The sequence below is a fragment of the Phocoena phocoena genome, chromosome 20 (genome assembly GCF_963924675.1).
Source record: "Phocoena phocoena chromosome 20, mPhoPho1.1, whole genome shotgun sequence".
Taxonomy (NCBI): Eukaryota; Metazoa; Chordata; class Mammalia; order Artiodactyla; family Phocoenidae; genus Phocoena; species Phocoena phocoena.
Window position 1 is genome coordinate 46583637 of NC_089238.1, and position 15492 is coordinate 46599128.

Sequence of the window (15492 nt, forward strand, 5' to 3'; positions counted from 1 at the left end):
TTGGTCTTGTCACTGTGATAATTCTAATTTATGAAGAAAACCAAAGGGCTAAATGCAGTGTTTAGCTACAGAAATGAGGAAAGGGGTTCAAGAAGCATGATGATATTCATCTTTAAAAAGCAAACAAAGAATCTGACAAGGTTTCTTTTATTCTACAGGGAATCTGAACTCTCAAGAGTCTCGAAACAAAAGAACTAAGAAGAAAAGAAAGGCTGCTGACAGGGCACTCTCCTTCCATGAGCTGCAAACTGCTTACCTCGGATTCTAACTCGGTGAGGTTGCCGACTATATCTCTGCACTCTACAGCCAAGTCATCAAGATGATCCTGGAGGCATTCAAGCTCCTGCAAATGAAAAGGCACTCTCTTAGCATCTGTCAGTTATATAAATAGTCAAGGGTAGATGAGACACCAGTGTCCACTTCCTTTTCAGTGGTCTTCCTTTTCTTTTCTTTTAAACAACTTCACTGAACAGAATGCTAGAGCTTTATTTGAGTCCCCAAACTGGGATTTTTGAAAAGATAATTATTTGATGTATCAGGGTGCTTAAGAGGGTCAAGGGGGTACAACAGCCATGCAAATCCTCCAGAAGGCCAAACTGATAAGTCCAACAAGAATCAATGTTCAGGTGTCCTCAGAGTCTAAAAATCTTATCAGGCCTTTACTCCATTCTGTCAAACACCCTGCTAATCTGCATTTTGATAATTATCATTGGACAAAATATTCACAGTGAAAGACACGGCACATTCTACGACTCTTCGTGGGCAAGTAAGTTGGGACCCAGTTTCAGGGTCTGAAACACAGTAGAGAGCTGATAGCTCCTGCAAATCAAATCTGGGATTCTAACCCTAACCCACATAAAAGGATCCTCTGAGGGTAACTGCAAAACAAGTGAGCACACTAGGGTTTGAGTATCTAAAAGCTATCTTACCTGGGCTTTGGAAACTGAGCTGGAGTTACCTTGTAACATCAGTCTATTGCTATTCCTTTTAGAGACTGAGAGGTTTTAAGTTTTACATTAGCTTACTTTCCCAAAGAACATGAACAGCTATTTCTCAGCAAAGGGCTCTGTTAAAGGATCAAGTTTAACTTACTGACTATTCTGCAAGAATCTCTGTTTCAGAATTAGAATGGGAAGCGAGGAGAAGGATTGTGGGAATTATACAAGAGCCAGAGAGGGAGTTGGAGTGGGGGGACCCTAAAGGAAAATGCATACAACTTTTGGGAGGAGATAAATAGCTAAGGGAAAAATTCCACTCATGGACTCCTTTCCTAAGTTTAGCTTCACAGGGATGGGCTGTAATGTAGTGCAGCTTTCTCACTGTTACTTTACAGGGCATATGAAAGGAAACTGTTTCATGGGATTCCATATGACTATATCCCTTGTTTCATTAGACAGAGGCAACAGCAAGCTAAACTATATGCCATTTCCTAACAATAAACTCGACAGAACTGTAGCAGGCCCAGGAAACAGACTGCTGAAAATGATATTCCCGGGCCCAACAGATCTAAGTAGGCATCATGTTGCTTTTAAAAAATGTCCAGTTCCTGCACATGTGACTTTCATTAGTTTAATCCCAGAGGGTGTTTTGGAGTGGTACAAATGGAACCATTCATGCCTATTAATGGGGCTTTAAATAAGTAGCTATTCCTCACTGCATGGTTCCTCTGCCTTGATCTACAAGACAAGATACCTTCCCACCCTAATTTGCTAGAATGAAACAACATATCTTTTTTTTTTTTTTTTTAACTAGGCACAAAATCCTAAGAAACCATTTATAGCATGCACATTAATTCTTGGGGCTGCTCCTTTTCTACACTTTCCTGTACGGAGAGGTTATAATAAAATGGAACAAATGCCTGGCTAGGATTAGACCTGAGCTCTAGGTAAGTTAAGTCAATACCCTTCATTTCTCTGAGCCTCAAGTGTATCAATTACTAAATGGAAAAGATAATTCAATTTCTACATCTCTTCTAGGACTGTCGTAGGGCAAGCATACTATTCTTGCATATCAGTATTTGTGTATCGATGTATATATTTATACTCTGCCTTCCCTCAAAAGGACCTAATGTAGCTTACAAAAATGAGAAAAGAAAAAAAAAGAAGGGCAAGATAAAATCAATTAAAAATGAGTAAAAAAGAGAAAAGAAAAAGAAAATATGTTAAGGAAAGTGGAATGAAGCCAGTAGTTAGTACACAAAACGCCTACCACAAAATCTAATACACCTGCTAGAGGCACACCATATCTTTGGCTCGAGGCTTTTTAAGAGGCAGCACAAAGAGGGAAAACAATCAATTACAAACCATAATAACCATAACATTCAAACAAACTAACTGCTTAGGAAAAGTACAGTTATAGAGACCAAAGAGAACATTTTCCTCAGGATTTCTTATAGGAAGAACAGTGACTAATATAACAAATCACACACCTGTGAAGCTGATGGAGATGGATTTTACGGTGTTTGTAGTCGACATAAAATGTTAATCACGAACATTATTATTATTACTACACCATAAATAGGTAGCTTTGTCACCTACCTGTCCAGTCTCCGTTTTTTCACTGCACCATTTCCCCAGATCAATCAGGCACTTATCCTGAAGGGCAGGATCCAGCTTAACGTCCATGGCACGCTGGTGTAGGATCCTCTGGACTTCAGCTCGGCATTCCCGTGAGAGCTACATGAGAAATAATAAGCAAAATACTTCAAAGGTACCAAGACCAAAAGACACCAGATAGAACAAATCCATTGTCAGGAAAATAACAAATAAGTTTACAGTTATTTGAACCAAACTTTAAACCTCGAATCTCTTCCAGAATAAAAATTAAATGTTCTATGAGGCTTCTAAACACCTTTATCTCTAGGAATGCGATTATAAATACATTAGGCATTTTCTAATATACTGTATGAAACAATATTCTTTTCTCAGAGTATCCTGATAAAAGTGAATTAGGACTGAATCACTATGCTGTACACCTGAAACTAACATAATATTGTAAGTCAACTATACTTCAATTAAAAAATGAACTGAATTTGTTCAGATGAGGTAGAGAGTTTTTTGTTCAGGAAAATTAATTTGCCACTACTCTATGAATGTAGAGTGGAATACTGGGTCTGATTCAAGAGAGAATAAACACTTGGGTGAGGAGAACTGAGTTCAAATTTACCTAAACTCGGAACAAGCAGGTGAGAGTTACTTCAGGTCAGAACCCGACTCTTCTAGATAAGTTAATGAGAATTAAGCAGAGGGTCAAACATATTAAAACTAATATTTTGGGGAGAGTTGTGAGAAAGCTGTCATTGACAGGTACAGTCAGCCTCTTCTCCTAAAAGAGCCAACACATCTGGAGGGAGGTACGGTGGGGATAGAGAGTAACTGCTTAATTGGCATAGGAGTTTCCTTTCGGAGACGTGGAAATATTTTGGAAGTAGACAGAGGTGGTGGTTGCACAACTTTGTGAATGTACTAAATGCCACTGAATTTTTCCTTCTAAAATGATTAACTTTATGTTATGTGACTTTAACCTCGATTTTTCAAAGAAGCCTATTTTTTAAAAGGACAGCATACCAGATTCCAACTCTTTCTTTATTTACAAAGACAAGGAACCTCCTACTATAGTGACTACCAAGACGCTAGGATTTAGGAGCTCCTGTGATCAATGACAGGCTCATTATACGAAGAAAAAAGTAACAACAAATTTCCATATTTTCTTATGTAGCAATATAAAAACTGGGTTAATACTGCAGTACCTAAAGTATGACATTTCTTTCTGTCTGAGTCTCCTCATTCTGAATCCTAAACAGTCAGACTTTTGCATTAAGCTCAGAAGGGGTATTTGCAAACATGCCTGTGAAATAATACCATCTATATTTTCTGTAACAAATGCAGGGCTGAAATGCAATAGAGTATCTCAGAAGGCTTAAAAAGGCCACCCTGGAGAGCAAGTAGCATGTCAGTACGGGACCAGAAGGCAACAAATGTCACCTGAGAGCCAAGCAGACACGAACATCCCAACAAGAGGCAGTACTCAGGGCGGACAAATACCAAGAGAGTGGGGCGTGGAGGGTGTAGCTCTAATGAGTGTGCTGTCTGAGGGGCCTCACCAATACACTCACTATGGGCTCTGCTGCCAAGGGCAGAAGCCTAAAAACCATTTACACCTTGGCTAAGAGCTTCTAATGGATCTTTAACGCTAACTACAGTTAGGGTAGCGGCATTTGTCTACTTGTGATTTAGATTTTGGTAATTTTAAGAAAAACTGGAAATGTCCCCTCATTTTGTTAAAAACATAAAATCAGACGGAAGGAAGCTGGCAGAACAATTCTATGTACACTCACTGAGAAGCTTCTAGTAGTGCAGCAACCCCTCCTCGCCAGATATACTAACAAAGGTTTTCTAGGATGATAGGACTCACAGCAATTCACAGCAAATGAATTAAATGACGACAGGAAGAAATGAAGTCAATATTGAGCGCATACCCTCCTGCCCTGTTCCTCAGTGCGGTAGGCATGTCGGTATAAGCATGAGAACACAGCTCCAGGAGGCATAAGTTCACTGGTTTCATTCCAACCGTGGGTGTGGCAAAGACGAGATGCATCTCCCTGGCATTTGCGGTATAAGACAGGGTCCAGCCTATAAGGTTAAGAGTTAAGAGATAACCACTCTTACTATACCTTTCCTCCCGAGACATGCTAAGGGTTTCTGCAAGGTGCTTGTTTGTGTACCCACTGACAATCACTTCTAGGGTAATGGAGACGGCAGGTGAGCACAAGTACATTCCTGAATTTTGTTCCTCATGAACACACAGTGGTTAATCTGTAGAAGTTTGTTAATCCTTAATATGGAAGATTTAAGTTCTGCCTCAAAGATGGTATCTTCGTGGGCTTCCCTGGTGGCGCAGTGGTTGAGAGTCCGCCTGCCGACACAGGGGACACGGGTTCGTGCCCCGGTCCGGGAAGATCCCACATGCCGCGGAGCGGCTGGGCCCGTGAGCCATGGCCGCTGAGCCTGCGCGTCCGGAGCCTGTGTTCCGCAATGGGAGAGGCCACAACAGTGAGAGGCCCGCATAGTGCAAAAAAAAAAAAAAAGATGGTATCTTCGCAATGTAAGGCACACAACATTACAATAGACTCAGCATTAACATGCCCTAGCTGAAATGAGACAAGGGTTGTAGCAATCACCAGGCAATTCACAACTTTTACTCAGTACTTTTTCTGTGAGTAAAAGTCAATCTTATCTGATATACTAGGTTCATTAAGATCAGGAAAGGACAACATAAACAGTCTCCTCCTCAAGTTCTTTTCTAGTAAAAGTGTTCCAGTTCTTTTTCCCAGGCAAGATAAGGCAGTTATATTTTTAGTTTACCTGAACATGCTTATCAATTAAAAAAACTTGACATTTAACTTTGACTCTGGAGACAGTGGATTAGGTGATGAGCCTGCTGCCTCTCCAAATCAGACCAATGGATACTTCATTCTGTCTATATTATACTATCAACCTTGGGGGAGGGCTACTTAATGGGAGGAAAAAGGCTAATATTTAAGTAGCTTTAAAGACTGGAAAGCATCCTTTGATCATGGATGAAGGAATTACAGAAGAGGAAAAAACATACTTTTTTAAGGTCATAAACTCAGTAAACACTCTGTTATTTCGGTTTAGATAGCTAGAGTAAGCACAGGGAAATTCCCACCCAAGTTTCTGAAGTCCTTTCAAGAGTTAACTTGAGGAAACAGAAATAGACACACTGAGTCTTCAAGTAATCTTTTTCCAGTAAAGTATGGGGGTAAAACATATATTAATCACCAGAAAAATAATTAATGACCAAAGTACAGTGGCTTAAAACAATCAGGAAGCAGCTGAACTTGGGAGGCAGGAGGAACAGCCTGGTCTGGAGGTGGGAAGAGAAAATAAGACATGGAAAGAGGGAGGGATTGCAGCCCATAAACAGTTATTCTGACTATAAGAGATATACTTCTATTTCATCTACCTCCTCCCTTTTTTCTGGCTAACAGGATGAGAAGAGAATCAAGTTGTCATTTACCGAGAAGAGCTTCTTAAGACAGAATAAATTCAATAACTTTGAATAGTAAAAGAAATAAAGCAAACTCCCATACCCAGGACAAATCAATAAAAATAAAAATCACTATAAGAGACATATCTGAAGATGCTTCTGCTGTCCCACCGCTGCCCAAGTTCTTTCTAGATAGATGTTTGTGGTATCAGAAACACTGGACCCTGACTTTCAATGTAGTAGTTTAATGGGGACACTTGGGAATAGACCTGCAGGGGCTGTCTCTGCTTTTACATACTGTTCTGAAAGCAAGAAAGAGATTTTTCTGGAGATTAGAGTGTCAGCTATCCCACAACTTAACAAAAACAAATTACTACTGATTATTTTTTAAAAATACAAGGGATAGTGACTACACAGGAGAACAGGCTGAGGCTTACCTTCTATGGCTTCAAAATACTCACTTCCAGTGCTTAAGACTCTGCGCTTCCAATGCAGGGGGCACAGGTTCGATCCCTGGTCAGGGAACTAGGATCTCACATGCCGCATGGCCAAAACAACCCCCAAACCAAACAAAACAAAATACTCACTTCCAATCACGGGAGATGAAATATTGCAGCTCTAAGAGACGGTGTTCACAGTCTTCCACCATTTTTTCTGTGTATAAATGTTCCATCAGGCACGAGAGGATCCTGGGCATAAAACAGGGGTGAAATTGTAACTAGAGAAAGTTCTGACAATGGATTCAGAACTCTCACACCAGTATTGCTTTGTCTGTAGAAAAAGCCATTTAGCTATTTTCCTAGGGCAATCAGGGACTTACTTTCCTGAGAATCACTCAAATTAACTCAACCTAACAGTGCTTATGCCTTCTATCAACTTTAGAACCACTTAGCACTTAGGACTCAGCTTACACAAGAGCTGTGTGCAGCTGCTTTATATTTAACTGTTTATTATGAGAAACTTCCAACCATACAAAAGTAGAGAATCATATAATATCCATCTTCCCTTCCCATAGCTTTATCAACCTATGGCCAAGTTTGTTTTAACCCTATACCCTCCCTGCTAATATTTTGAAATAAATCCCAGATACCCTATCATTTCATTTGTAAATATTATACTTTAGCATGTTTCTCTATAATATGAAAACATAATACCATTATCCACCAAAGAAGTAAATCTAAAAATCCTTAATATCATGAAATATCCTGTCAGCTTTCAAATTTTTCCAATTATCTCATGGCTTTTCACATTTGTTCAAATCAGGACCCAGAAAAGGTCCACAACCTGCATTTAATTGACAGTATCTCAAATCTATTTTCATCTGTAGCAGTTCCCTCCTTCCTCCCTCTCCCCTGCCCCCTTAATAGTTGACACAGCTATTTTCATATTGGTAAATAGTCTTAATCAGTCTTAAGAGTGTTTGTCTACCTCCACCAACCATACAAAGAGCTTCAAGGAAGAAGACCTTTTTTTTAACCTCCTACCACAGCATGAACATCTGGAGTATATGCACAGGAGAATGATGAGAAACATGGACTGCATTTGTTTCACACAGTTGGGTACGGCCGGCTGCAGGCTATAAAGATTTTTGCAGAATGGAAAACCTGTTCTTACTTGCAACCTGGTTTTAAGAGCTGTTTGCACATCATATGGAAAAAACCCAATACATGAGACTCAAATGCTTTATTACAGCATTTTACAGCTTTCCTAGATCTTGGATATAACTTCAGAGTTCATTTTGTCCATGATTACCCCCTCCAACCACATTTTGTGTTTTATTTCAATTATAATTAATTACTCTCTAATAATTATCAAGTTGCTAATGCATATGAGACAATATACACACAGGATGAAAAGTATAGAGCCAAAGCATGTTTCATTTTATCCTGTGAGTTTTTCTCTCTGATTTTTATTTGAACATTAAGTAGGATTATTCAGTGACCTAATGTCTAGGACTGTATATGCTCAGTCACTGTCAACAAACATCATCACAATGCTGGGTCTAGGTTCTCTACATCATGGATGAGGCAGAGCCCAAGTCTCAATCCCAATACTAGTTTTTTTTTTTTTTTGCGGTACGCAGGCCCCTCCCACTGCGGAGCACAGGCTCCGGACCGCAGGCCCAGCAGCCATGGCTCACGGGCCCAGCCGCTCCGCGGTATGTGGGATCCTCCCGGACCGGGGCACGAACAAGTGTCCCCTGCATTGGCAGGCAGACTCTCAACCACTGCGCCACCAGGGAAGCCCCTCAATACTAGTTTTAACAAAAGCTGGTATGTGTTCCTGCTTAACAAAATTTCAGTTAAGTTGCTAAACCATCGGAAAGTCATTTGGGGATATATTCCCCATGCTGCACTGCCAAATACAATACAATACCACAAATAAGATAACCTACATTGGGTCTCCGGATCTTATGTGTTTGCAGGCTGTCTGTATTACAGATTCACAAGCTTCATTCAAAGCTCTATCAATGCGGTAATCTGCACCAGGGTCAGTCTCCTGAATCAGTGTTTGAAGCTGGATTAAGAAAAATTAAGAAGGAAGAAAGAAAGTCACTTATACATCTAGGATGGGCAACGTCATGTCTTCAATCAGTTCTCAGTCTGGTATATCACAATGTACTCTTAACAAGGTACTACAATTGTCACTGGCCAAGCTCAACAGCTCTTGTCAAATACTTTCCAACTAGTTCTTCTACTTTGCAAGTTTTTCTGTTTAACTCATTGTAGGTATAGCTTGCCTACCTGTCTGAACCATCCCTGGATGTGTGCAAAACAAGAGGACCTTACAATATAAAAGCTGCCTCTTTCCTCACATCTGTTAATCAAATTACTAAATCTGACACTCAGTGCCAAGGCAGAGTTGAGTGGAGAAGAGTAAACAGAAGACATTTCCAGTTAGAGATCTAATTTGGTCTTAAAAATCTAGAATTTGAATTTTGCTGCAAAGACAATGGCATAAAACAAGTATACTCTGCTTTATTAAAAAGAGATGTGAGATTTCAGTTGCAAGAAATACCAATTACAAAAAACAAGAATATTACTTATAATTTCCTGTTTTTCCTCAACTATTTTTTATATAACCAAGAGATGAACCAGAGCTTGTTCATTACAAGTAATACAGAAAAATACTTGTCATTATGCAGTTGAAAATGAGGATATATTCTTTAACATTTACTTTTGCTTGGTCCACACTCTGTCATAGAATAAAGTGAAAGCATGATAAGATGTGCCTCAGATTCTTTTTTCCTGTCTGAGGAGAAAGCAGTCGGGGCACAGATGAAAAAGCTCTAAATTAAGGATGAGAAAACCTGAGTTCTATTAATAGTTCTGTCTCTGCCAGATACTAGCTTTGGGAACAAAGGCAAGTTGATTAACCTCTAAGTTCCAGTTTCTTTAACTGCAAAGAATTATAAGGAAGAATAATATATAGAAGGTTGTGTAAGCTGCAAAGCATTTTACAGATGTAAAAGATCATTTACTACAGATGGGTAGCAGATGGTGTTTGGGGTGGGAATCTTAAATAACACAAAGCAAATCTGAACACTACGGTCCTTCTGGTTGGGGTTCCTTTTGTTCCAAGTTAAAGAATTGGAGCCCTTTTTGTGTCATTGATTTAGCCTCTGTAGGAGCCTTCTCTGATCCTCATACATTTGACCTACAATCCTATAGAGGCTCATATGAAAGCAGTGACCCCATCGCATACTTGATCAGAGAACAAAGATCAAAAGAAAAACCCAATTTTGTCTCTCCTAAAAGAAGTCAACAATCAAGATGAGAGAGTATGAAAGATATCTAATATTCTGGGATGGAACTTATTTATACCAATTCTTGGTGCAATTTGGAGAAGTTTCAAAATGCAGTGGTTAGTTAGTAGGAAGATTACTACTACTGTCAAATGACTACCAATTTTAATTTGCTGACAAAGACCAAAATATTTACTTCTTTTTCTGAGGGACATTATAAGCATCATGGGAGTCTGGAAGTTTCTCTAAGAACTTAGTTAAATATCCATGATTGACAGGCAAACTTTGAGAATTCTCCGTGCATGTACCAGACTGCAGGTTCTAAAAGAAGACAGTGAATGCCCTACAGACTCTAGGAGGTCAAAGGCTCAAGGGATCACTGCTACTCTGGAATCCAGTGACAGCGGTGTGGGAAATAAACACTACGTACATGAAATATTACATGATGATACATCTATTCCTGCCCCGATTGCTTAGGAAAACGTGAGAAAATGCTTCCAAAAAATTAGTCTAGAGAATAGACGGCAGTCTCCTCAGCCTAGGAGAGACTGGGCCCAGATTTGTTCAGCCATAACTGAAAAGAATTTAAGTTCATGATCACAGTGTATCTGGAAGAGTATATACTCATTAAGATAATAATTATTCCTATGCTTCACTATTTATTCGCTTTACTATTTATTGAGAGATCACTAAATCAAAGCACCACCAAGCAGAGAACAAGGGAAAATTAATGGTCAACCACAGACCAATATGGAAGTCTACTGTATCAAGGAAAGAAACTTTGAAAAGCAAATTATTACAAAACATTCCTCCATGTGACTGAGGATGGATAATGAAGTAGATGACTAAGGAAAACTTTCTCCCTTTGGATCACCTATCTTCAATTTTTGTGAGCAAAGGCTAAAGACCACAGGTCCATAAAAAACAAAATGAAGTGTTTCTTGCCCACTTAGCCAAACTTAATGTGGACAAAACTACGTATTTTACCTTTTGAGGCTAACCTCTAGGTTTGGAAGCACTTTCCTTTTGGGCACAAAGCATGAGGTGGGTGCTATTTATTTCTCTCTCAACAAGCTAAATTTCAAAAAGCCCTGGAGGTAAACTAGATGCTTCCAAATAAATCAAACTAATTTCTTTTTTCTGTACACCTTAGTACAAAGTGTAGCCTCAGTAAAAATATAAGTTTAGTCCTGACCACCACCCTCCCCTTTGCATGCTGCATTAAGGATGAAATGTCTTGATTTGTTCTTGGTCTGGGGCCCAGGCACACACATTGTCACAGAAGTTTCTGAGGACAATCACCAGCAAAGACTGCTTCTGAGGAACTACATCCAGAAGCCTTCCTTCTAGCTAGGCTTGGTATTCTGGATAAGAGGCGACATTTATCTATTTTCCCCACTATGGGATGTGTAAGTTACTGTCCACTCTGGGTCAGGGTGAGTAATAGAAGCTAAGATGAAATTTTACTCCACGTCAAAATTCTATGGAAATTTTGTGTTTCAGACTGTAAAATTATGATTTTACCTGATTAGTAGGAAAATCAAATTCAATTAATATTCTGTTTTTAATAAAAAATGCCAACAACAAAAATAAGAGACTAATGAATTGCAGTTTTCTGAAGTTTCACTTAGGAGAGAATCTCAACCTTCTAATTTAGAGTATAAGGCTAAACTCTATCTTCTGTGCTTCCTAAAGGAAGGTATAGGAAACCACAGAATTCATTGTACAGGGTGCCACTGTTACATTTCGTATTGTAAATTGCTCAAAGACTCTTATTCGGTAAAAAGCAATAAACATGGATAATGGTAATGAAACAGATGCACTGTATCTATATATTATTTAACAAAATTATATTAATAAATTATATTATGTACCTGATCTATAGTTACTCAACTGTTTATGAACCTTGAATCAAGAACAACTTTATCTTCTCAAGCAAAGCACACTAATTTTTTCCAACTATCTTTACAGAACTGACTGTAGAGTTTGGCGGTAGAGAAAGACAGACCCTCCCATGCACAGCTGCCCTTGTTGAACAAGAAAAGATGGTGGGATTTTGAAAACGACATGCTTTCTTGATCCTTCAGGCCAGGAATTCATGCCATGCTGCATATCAGTAACACGAAGAGAATCTTAGAAAGTTTCAATTCATTTCAGCTCTCTTTCAGCCTCAACTCAATCAAAAGTGGTGGGAGAGGCACATTCTCTTTTGCTGGAAGACCTTTTCTGATTTACCAGAACCCGGTTTGCCTTAGTAAACACAATCTAGCCAGATATCTCTTCTTTAAACACTCCAGTAAACAATGCATTTAATCTATTTCTTTAAGTTTACTGTATAGCTCTTTTTATTTATTATGAGCTCAAACTTCTGCTCTGCAGCAAATTCCACGTTTTTACTCTGATATGCCTGAAGAAACAGTATTTTGTGTCTAGTTCTTAATACCTAAGGTTCACTGTGATGTCACAAATGATCCAGATAAATGAGCTGGGACAGTGTCAGGAAGAGGTCCTCGGCTGATAAACTGTAACATTAACAACGGCAGCGGAAAATCTGTCCTTACCGCTTGCTGGCAGTTCATTCCAAGGTTCCCTTTCTCCCCCCGAACTACTTTCATCAGACAATGCAGGGTTCGCCCTTTTCGATGCAATCCAGAACAGTGGTGTTCAATCTCCCCGCGACAGCTCAGGATGATTTCAGGGCTCAAAGAAAAGTCTTCCATCAGCATGCGGCGGTAATCTAACATCTCGCCCTGGCACTCACTGCTCACTTGCCGCCCTGTTAGGATTTAAGTCACAGCATTATGGACGGTGAGCTACAGGATCAGATATTACCACATATTAAAAGTACAAGTTTTTCCCTAGAATACACCAGTCATACTATTATCTAGACTGAAAAGCAGAGAACTTAGCAAAAGCTTTATCAGCCTAAAATGAGTTTAATACTCCAAAGACTAGGGTTTACCCTGTCAGGGTTCTGCCTTATACAGAATTTTATACTACTGAACTAGTAATGCGTATGTTTTGCCAACAGAAGTCTTATCAATAAGATAACTACTGGGGTAAAAATCAAAGCCAGGAAAATCCCTACTGGCTTACACCCTTTAAGCGTGTGGAAAAATCTTCACTTCAAATACTCACTACAGCTCCCCAACTCTTCTTTGAGCTGTCAATGCCATCTGGGAAAACTTATGAAATTTAACAAAAAAACCCCAGCTTTGCTGAGGTATAACTGACATATAATAAACTACGCTTTTAAAACATACAATTGGATAAGTCTGACATATGTACGCATCAATGAAACCATCACCACAATCAAGATATCGAACATATAACCATCAACTCCAAAAGCTTCCACATGTTCGTTTAGAATCCCTCCTTTCCTTTCCTCTCTACCCACCTACCCCATGCCCAGTCAACCAATGATCTGCTTTCTGTGACTACACATTATTTTACTAGTTTGCAGTTTTCAGAAGTTCATATAGATAAAGTTCATATAAATGGAATGATATGCTATGGACTCTTTTTTTTTTTGTCTGACTTCTTTCAGAGTTTTTGAGATTCAGCCACAAATCAACAGTGCGCTGCTTTTACTGAAATAATATGATTCCATTATGTGGCTATACTACAATTCGTCTATCCCTTAAACTGCTGATGAACATTTGGGTTATTTCCAGTTTGGGGCTATTACAACAAATATGCTGTTATGAGCATTCATACACAAGAGTTTATATGGATATATTCTTTCATATATCTTGGGTAACCTAGGATTTACACGGCTGGGTCATAAGTTAGATGTATGCAGAACTTCTTAAGAAACTGGCCAACTATTTTCCGAAGTAGAAATTTAAAATTCCCATCAATACTGTAGTTCCAGTTCTTTCACATCCTACTAACACTCACATGGTCAGACTTTTTAGTATTAAAAATCTGTATAACTTCTATGAATTACCTGTTCATATCCTTTGACCATTTATTTGCTGAGTCTTTTTGTGTTTCCTGTTAATTTGCAGTTTAAGGAGATTAACTCTCTATTTTTTAAATACCAAAATTAGATGTTTTGCATTCTGCTTTATAATATGCTTTTAGTAGTCAACAATCTCCACCTTTACATTTCAAGAAAATTTCATCAAACACCCAGACCATAATCAAAATTCTCCAATTTCCTCCAAAATGTCCTTCGTTTGCATGAATACCAAACATGCATGGTCTCTGGTTGCTATTCCATTGCTTTTAAGTTTAGGAGTCTTTCACTACCCAGATATGAGAAAAAAATTCAACAAAAAGTTCTGAGTTTTATTTAACAACTGATCTTTTTCCACTTAACTTTTTAATCACTAGTCAATTGTCCTAGCATCATTCATTGGACAGCTAGAAATTTCATTTTTACATCCTATAGTCCATGTTAAGAAATGTTCTTTCTGAATGACTCTGACCTTTTATACATCCTTCTTAGTTCCTTTATCAGGGATTGACTTTTGGACTGAACAGACCCTGAGTCTGACCTTATAAGGTAATCCTTCCTTCTTTCACTGCTTAATTTCTTTATATCAACACTGTTAGAATAATAACAGTACTTGTCACTTACCGTATGTTACGTGCTATGCCAAAAAACCTCATTCGATCCTCACAAGAACTCCTCAACACAGGTAATATATTTTTGTTTTATAGATAAGAAAAATGAGGTTTGGAGAGATTAAGAAACATAAATAATGGTCCCCAGGCAGTTAGTATGCTGATAGAGCCATCATTTGAAGTCACGTCTCTCTGACCCAAAGCTCATATGCTAAATCATTACGCTTCCCTGACTCTCCTAAAATTGCTGTGTGACATGCATTTTAAAAATTTTTAATTGGATTTGAGAAATATACCTTACTTAAAAAAGGCTGGGATGTAAAGAAAAACAAAATTTAGGGCTGTTGAGTTAAGAAGAAGGGGCTTCAATAAGACTTAGGGATACCAAGCCTTCAGCCTAGAGTTTTGCTTACAAAGAAAGGCTCCTGAGTCACAAGGTACAAGTGTACTCAAAAGAGCCCACATAGCAGGAGACGATCCAAAAAGGAGCGAAAAGGATAAAAAGAAATTAACTCTTACCTCTATGCACAGCTGACTCCAGACACATCAGAAGGTAGGAGAGCCTGGCTTCCCGGGACCGAGGAAGGTTTTCCACGTTGCACCGGTATTTCTTCAAGTCACTCTTACAGGATTTGGCCAATGAATAACTGACTTTATAATCCTGGGCAATCAGCTTTTGGCGGGTTGTTAGTGCTTCTCGACACTGAGAAAAGAGGGCACCAAGGGAGCTGTGAGACCGCTCAGGAGGCTGAGCCGTTCACATGTACCTCTAAGACAAGCAGAGGCTCATGGCCAAGTACAGTAAACAACTGCAGTAGTTACCAAAATGTCTCCGTTTAGGTTTAGTTAAAATTGAGCACAAGTGTGCTGAACTAGTGTAGCAAGAAGTAGGGGTATATGAGCAGGAAAGCCTGGAATTCTATGGTGAATTGCTGATTGCTGCAACAATAGCAACTGTCCAAAACACATAAATATTTGGTAGATTCTAATACATGAACTTGACAAAGTATTCTTTTCCTCTTCAACAATATCCCTAAAGTAAATTTCACCAGAATGAAAGTGGCAACTGACATAACACTCTGGAAGCTCCATTCTACTATACTTTTTAAATATAATTATTCAATACTAAATGATATAAGGAAGTGAAATGAAAAACGTTTCTTCAG

General features: G+C 38.8%; 1 protein-coding gene across 2 annotated transcripts in view; it reads right to left on the reverse strand.

Moving 5' to 3' along the window:
• Positions 1–15492, reverse strand: part of GLG1 (golgi glycoprotein 1) — a 146964-nt gene that overhangs the window by 21009 nt on the left and 110463 nt on the right. For both annotated transcript variants that reach the window (XM_065898725.1, XM_065898724.1), the window contains 7 exons: positions 14846–15029; positions 12316–12530; positions 8405–8526; positions 6597–6698; positions 4478–4631; positions 2538–2675; positions 257–343 (listed from right to left, as the gene is read on the reverse strand). In XM_065898725.1, the coding sequence (XP_065754797.1) occupies positions 257–343; positions 2538–2675; positions 4478–4631; positions 6597–6698; positions 8405–8526; positions 12316–12530; positions 14846–15029 (1002 nt within the window). The remainder of the gene's footprint in view (positions 1–256; positions 344–2537; positions 2676–4477; positions 4632–6596; positions 6699–8404; positions 8527–12315; positions 12531–14845; positions 15030–15492) is intronic.